The sequence below is a fragment of the Apaloderma vittatum genome, unplaced genomic scaffold, assembly GCF_000703405.1.
Source record: "Apaloderma vittatum isolate BGI_N311 unplaced genomic scaffold, ASM70340v1 scaffold40522, whole genome shotgun sequence".
In the NCBI taxonomy this organism is placed as follows: domain Eukaryota; kingdom Metazoa; phylum Chordata; class Aves; order Trogoniformes; family Trogonidae; genus Apaloderma; species Apaloderma vittatum.
The window spans coordinates 595-7,095 of NW_009706007.1; the positions used below are offsets into that span (position 1 = coordinate 595).

Here is a 6,501-nt window from a genome sequence, read left to right on the forward strand (position 1 = left end):
GTGAGCAGGGCACTTGGTGTGACACAGTTGGATCTCTATGAGCAGAGCCTCTGAGGAAAGCCACTGCCACTAAACCAACATGAGATGACAGACAGGAGGGACTCATGAGTTTAATTGGGTGCTTCCAGTTGTGCAACATACAAAGGGTGACCAGAAGGGAGGACAAGGGTGATGACCCTATTAAAAAAAATAGTCACGTAGATTTGAGAAAAATAAAAATTCAAGATTAATCCCAGCCCCGTACCATAAAAATCTTCTGCATGTACAATGACTATTACTATATACATGTTTAAAAATAAATGCCCACAGCCTGGAGTGCAAAGAGCAGCACCATAGCTGTGCTTTGTGGCAGAGGAATCCATAAAGTGTTTGGGTTTTAAATTAAAATATAAATAGAGGCGTATAACATGCCAAGAACTGAGTGGGTGACATCCTCCTCTGCACAGCGCCAGAGTGAGCAGGATCAGCCCCTGACAGTTACAGCTATAAACCTTCATGTGTCCGAATCCCCAGCCTGGCAGGTGGGATGGGCAGCCTAGCTTCGGCACCACGCCGCCGCTACATCCCGTTCTTCACCAGCTCGTGGATCCCGTCTTCATCTATAATCAAAGGTGCGCGAAACTCTCGGTCCTTCACGTACTTTTCCAGACCCTAAGGGAGCGTGAAGCAGCTCGTTAGGAACGTGTCATCTGCTCTGTTGAGCTGCTCACAGGTAGCTCTGGTCCCCTCCTGTGCTAGCAGCTTGCGGGACACTGCCTCTAAAAGCTCCACAGTGAATTCAAGGCACACTTTTGTGGCTTAACCCCCCGGGCCAGGGCTCACACACGTGCCCCACCAGCTGCCTAGCTAGTCTGCAAGGGCACCCGAGCTCTGGAGGGCCAGTACTCACTTCTCCTCCGTAGGAGACAAGGGGAGAAATTTCACACTGGATTGGCAGGTCATTTGCATCCTTCAAGCTGCAGAGAAAAATAAAAAGTCAGAAGGGTTAGTCACATCTAGCCAGGAGACACAGACGGGGCCTGGAGATCTTGCAGATGCCAGCATGGGGGTCAGCAGCTGTCTGGGGCGCTGGTGGCTGCTGGCCCACACGCACCCCACCAGCGCAGATCCGCCCTGGGTTAGTCAAGCCTTGCGTGCTCTCCACAGAGGTGCGAGCTAAAGTTTAGAAACCAGCAGCAATTGAAAGGAAAGAGAGCTTTAGATGCAGCTTTAATGAGGATCTATGTGCCTTTCCATGTGTGCAACTACAGCAGCACCTATACCCCTGCCTGGACCACAGCCCCACTGTATTTAATGCTGCATGCAAGCTCTTCACCCCTTCCTCCTCCTCCTGCATCCTTGGGGGAGATGAGAGACGCACTCACAGTACCTTCCCGTTTGGCTGGTCACAGCAGGTCTTTTTTTAACACATTCTTTGTTTAAAGCACAACCTGAAGACTCAGGGTAAGTCTGTCTGCTCACTCAGAAATATCCCCTGTGGCACTGCCTGCTCCTCCTGCCTTTGTCTCTCAGGCCAGCTGTCTCAGCTCCTCTGTTCTGCACGCCACACTGAGGACAACGGCAGACCCAGGCCAGCACTGCTGGGCAGGGCTCCGCATGGGGTCCCTGACACCGCTCCTGCTACCACCAGCCTTTGCAGGACACCCTGGACACTCCGTGGATCCAGCTGGCATGAAAGCTTGGCCAGGGGACGACGTGGAGACACGTGGGCACCCCAGGATGTCCTCTTATGCCTGGTCTCTGCAGCAGCCAGACCAGCATCGCAGGGCGTCATCTGTGACAACACATCTTGCGCTCAGGCTGAAGCTTGGCCCTGCTGCCATGCACTCGCTCAGCCCTCTCCTGTCCCAGCTGCAAGTAAATAAACCTCACCCATCCTAACCCAGCCCTTGCACTTGTGTTTGCTTTAGAGTCAGATTCATTTCAAAGACAAACGTTGTGAGAAAAAAAAAAAAAAGACTTTCCATTAACTGGCAATGAAGGACAAATTGCAACCTTTATCCTACGTTATAGCTAGGGTGACAGCCTAGTTATAAACCTGAAAGCATTTGGAGTTTTGAACTAAAAACAGAGACCCTAGGTGTGGCCCACCAGAAAGTACCAGAAGACACTTCTCTTGAAGAGAGGGAAAGCTTGCTTAGTCTGCAAGTCCTTTACCCTCACCAGCTCTAAGTCCCAGCTGCACAGACATGCCCTGTGCCTACAGAAGAACATGCTGCTATTACAGAAGTTGCTCAACGCTCCTGTCAGCTTTCCCGTTTACTCCTGTAAACTTTCATGCGCTGAGCCAGGGGCTTTCCCTGGTGGCACAGTCTGGATCTTCAAAACTCAAGAGCTGAAGTCACACAAAGCACAGCTGGCCGCCTACGCTGAGATTTGCACATGCGACATCAAAAGCCTGCTTGACGTTTACTTAACGTTTTTAATCCCGTTTCAATCCGCCTGGACGCCTGGTGGACACCAGGAGACGGCAGCCGCCTCGAACTCCAGCACCGGCCAGGATCAGTGCTATGCTGCGGCGGGATGACCGAAGGAGTTGAAAAAAACACCAGCGCTGTTTCCCAACAGCACCCTGCCTGCGGGGCGACCTTTGGGGGCCCTGCCTCCAAACCGATGTCACAAGCCCCCTGCAGTTATCCCTGCCGGCTGCCTCTGTGGAACAGAGCCCAGGAGGGAGCAAACCCTGCCTTCCACCTGCCACCGTGAGAAGCGGGGTCCTGTAGTAAGGCATGCCCGGCTCCCAGCATGCGGCCCCGAGCCCCCCCAGCCCTGTTAGTTGCTACCAGTGCCTGCTCACCAGTGCGCACCCCTTGCAGCACCCGCGGCCCGGCACGCTGCTTCGCCTACAGCCCGTTAGTGCCTAAGCGCAGCCCCGCCACCATGCACGCTGCACGGCATAGTTACTTGTCATTGACATCTGCTGGGGCGGCATCTGACCTTCCGTTTGTGACGCTACGTGGGAATAGATAAGGGTTAGCAAGGGTGGGGAAAAAACAGAGCAGAACAAGCCCCGGGTTTGCTGTTCTCCAAACGGGGGTGGCGGGGGGTCTCTAGGTCGAGGGATGCCGTGACCTCAGCCTGGCAGGGATCTGCTGGTGTGCTTGGGCTTTAGGAAGCCATCTCTTCCCTGCACAGGCAGCACTGGCTGTGCAATGGAGATGGGCAGGGTTCCATTTACAGGCATTGAATCAAGAAGGAAAGCTCCTGCTGATCAAGAGAGTGCTCTGCCTGCAGCAACCGCCCAACCCACACCCAGCTCTGCCCCATGGACCACCCAGGAGAAGGGAACCACAGTTGGTCACTCCAACACTTGTTTCAGGAGTGCTGAAATGGAGAAGGACTGGAGACTGCTTGGTTTTTATACCCAGCCCAAAAACGATGCAGCAGTGCCAGGAGCAGCAACTCACCGAGGGATGGCAGGGATACGTGTGCCGTTTTCATCCACAAAGTGCCCCCCCGCGTTGAGAACCCAGCAGTGGTGCAGGGACATCAAGGCGTGCCGGGCTGTGGTGGGGTTGTCCTTGCCATTCTGGCTGTCCGCGTTCTTCAGGGGAGAAAACTCATCCTCACGCAGCACCTCGTACACCACAAACTTCCTGGGGGAAGGAACAGCGTGTGGGAGGGCCAGGTTTGGAAAACGTGGCTGCTCCCTCTTGCTTTGGCTTCACATCAGCCAGGGTAGCTGAGCCAGGGCCACAGCCCCCTCCAAAGCTCACACCCACAGGCTGTCCTGACAGCCACAAAGGAGGGAGGGAAGGACCTGGGCTCTAGGGTTAGCAGATGTCCCTTTGGCCCAGGAGCAGGGCTCCGCCAAGCATGAAACTCTCAGTTCCTGTTCCTCCTGCTGCTCACGTCCCTGCTCATCCCAAGGCACCACTGTTGACTGCTGCTAGTGAATGGCTCAGGAACTGGCATCCTGTCCCAACCCTGGGGCACCACCAGCAGGCACAGCCCAAGCACATCCCCAGAGGCTCCCAGAGCTACTCTCCCCGGAGAGAAAAGGGCTCACTTGGAAAACTGGAAGATGTCAAAGACGAACTTTTCCATCTTAATCCCATTGGGCTTCTCAGGTTGGATCAGCTGCCCTGTAGCGATGTCCACATGTGGGATCTTCTTCTCAGCTACATGGTGCTGCAGCTGTGGCTCGTAAGTGCTGCAATGGGCCAAGAAAGAGAAGTCACCCAAGCAAGGCATGTCTCCAGCCCCCCAGGTCAGACATGGCTGCAGCAGGACAGTCACTCTGCCCTGACCCCCAGCTGCCCCAAGGCATGGGCATCCCCAGAGCAGTCAGGAGACGATGGCCCCTCACACCCGAGCCTTAGCACCAGCAGCCAGTGATGGTCCAGGGAAACCTTGTCTCAAGGAAGGGATCACACAGGGGCCAGGGACCAGATCCCACGGGCCTCAGTCCAGCTCATCTGCAAACAGCAGGAGCTCCACCAGCAGAAAGCAAGGTGCAGGCAGCCCTTACTTGACTACATCTTTCAGGAAGGTGGTGCTGAAGTAGTGATTGGCAATGTTGCCCGCGTTGAAGAGCAGCCGCCCGTCTGGGCCCCGTTTCTGGGCAGTGGCCAGGGAGATCTCGCTGTATTCCACCACCTGGTAGACACCATCGACTCGGCACACCACGCCGACCGGCTCCGTGGGGTTGGTCTTCTCCACCACCTGCCCAAGGGAAGCACTGTCAGGAAAAGACCACCAAAGCCCTGCATTTTAAGCATACTCCCTTGTATCTGGCAGACCCCGTAGAGACGTCTTCCTGCTCTGAACAGCAGGGATAGGGTTGCTGGAGCCCTCCCATCCTTGGTGTTTCTGGTGATGGTGACCAGAGGAGGGCGAGATGGCAGGGCTGGGTGACGGGGTGTCAGGCACACCCAGAGGGCGCGGGCAGGATCCGGCACCGAGCCCACGTGAGGCTGGCAGAGGGCACAGTTATTTTTAGCACCCAGCCTGCACAAGAACAGCCAGCTTGCTGCACACAAGCAGGAGGCTGCTGGCTCAGCAGAACCATCCTCCTGTACTTGATCTCTCTTCTCTTCTTCGCAGCCCACATGCCTTCTTCTGGGCACAGGACCCTCTGCCCTGCAATCCCTACCCGTCACTGACACCACAGCAGGGTGGCGTGCAGGGACACGACATGAGCTTTCTCCTTTCGCCATGCTAGGGTTTATTTCCTCCTTCTCTTGCTTGGGCCAGAAGGAAGAACTGCTTTCCCCTTCCCAGCTCGTTCTCTGAAAGCTTCAAGGGCAGCAAACCCTCTCAGCTGTTTGCCAGAGCCAAGCCCAACACAAACACAATCACACCATCCCTTCAGCTGTTAATCCTGCCCTTAAGCAAAGCTTCAGGCGTGCGACATCCTACTTGTGAGACCCAGGGCTAGGCTCAGCGTCAGCCATGCTCACCGTGTCCTGGTCCTGTGCCCAGGACGTCATGTCTAGGGACAGCTGGCAGCCCGTGGCAGTGATCCCAGCTGCCCGTGCCCCACACAGCCACCCGCACAGCAGCTGCCCAGTGTCCAGGTGGTGACCGGGCAGTCCCATGGGGCTCCCCAGCAGGTCTCAGCTTTAGGACCAGGGAACCTGTGAGCCCTGGGGCTGTCAGTGCCACATCCTTATACAAGGCAGGAGGGGAGCAGCACCAGGCAGCAGTCAGTGACACCTCACATCCCTGAAACGTCAGATCTGAAGGGCTAGTGGGACTCTGGCAGCACGCGTTACTCCACCAGCAAAGTCCTGGTGCTTGGATGTTCCCCCCGAGCTGTGGCAAGCCGGCGAAAGTTGGATGAAGAGTCAGGGAAGCTGAGTGAGCAGCAGGACAAACCCCACCCTGCTCCAGTGAAGCAGTGGATTCCTGCCTGCAAAAATCATACCTTGGCCCCGCAGTCTGCTCCCTTCTCTAAGCAGAACCCGATGAACCTAGGGTCAGCCACCTTCACCAGGATATTGTCCACACAGTAGACGTGGACACTCTGCACACCCCTCCGCTCCATGTCATCCACAATGCCGTGTGCCCCCAGGGCCCGGTACAGGCCCCCATTGCCATCTGTGGAGGGAACAAACCATTGGGGCCACAGCAACACGCAGCTGTCCCTTCAGCCACCCATGTTCACCCTCGTTTCCCACACAGATGGGGTGGAGGGTCATCGGTTCAGCCATACCCCACCCTCATCCTCCCCGCCAAGGACACCGCCCAGCCTGCATCACCCGTGGGCCACGTCACACAGAGACTGCCCTCTGCCAGATCCAGCCCCAAAAGCTTGTCCTCAGCACCGTGCCTCGTCCCCATGAACTCCTCCTGCCAGCTCCTGACCACTGACCTGGTGCCATAGCAATCTTGCCCTTCTCCTCCAGCAGGATTTTCCCATCAAATCCCAGGGCAGGCAGCATGCCCTGCTGGAAGAAGATGACGTTCTCCTTCTTCAGGCCAAAATAGCGATGCTTCAGAAAGAACTCCTTGGTGGATTCCATAGTCCGTCCGCTTGTCATGATGTACCTGTCGCAG

The 6,501-nt window shown here is 56.1% G+C and overlaps 1 protein-coding gene across 1 annotated transcript; it reads right to left on the reverse strand.

Moving 5' to 3' along the window:
* Positions 1-207: 207 nt before the first annotated feature.
* Positions 208-6,492, reverse strand: UAP1 (UDP-N-acetylglucosamine pyrophosphorylase 1; the record flags this gene model as incomplete). The annotated part of the gene is made up of 8 exons (XM_009865625.1): positions 208-651; positions 890-956; positions 2,905-2,952; positions 3,408-3,596; positions 4,010-4,153; positions 4,472-4,665; positions 5,870-6,042; positions 6,317-6,492. Coding segments are annotated over 8 exons (1,084 nt in total), but the record flags the coding sequence as incomplete, so codon positions are not given.
* Between the last annotated feature and the right edge of the window lie 9 nt (positions 6,493-6,501).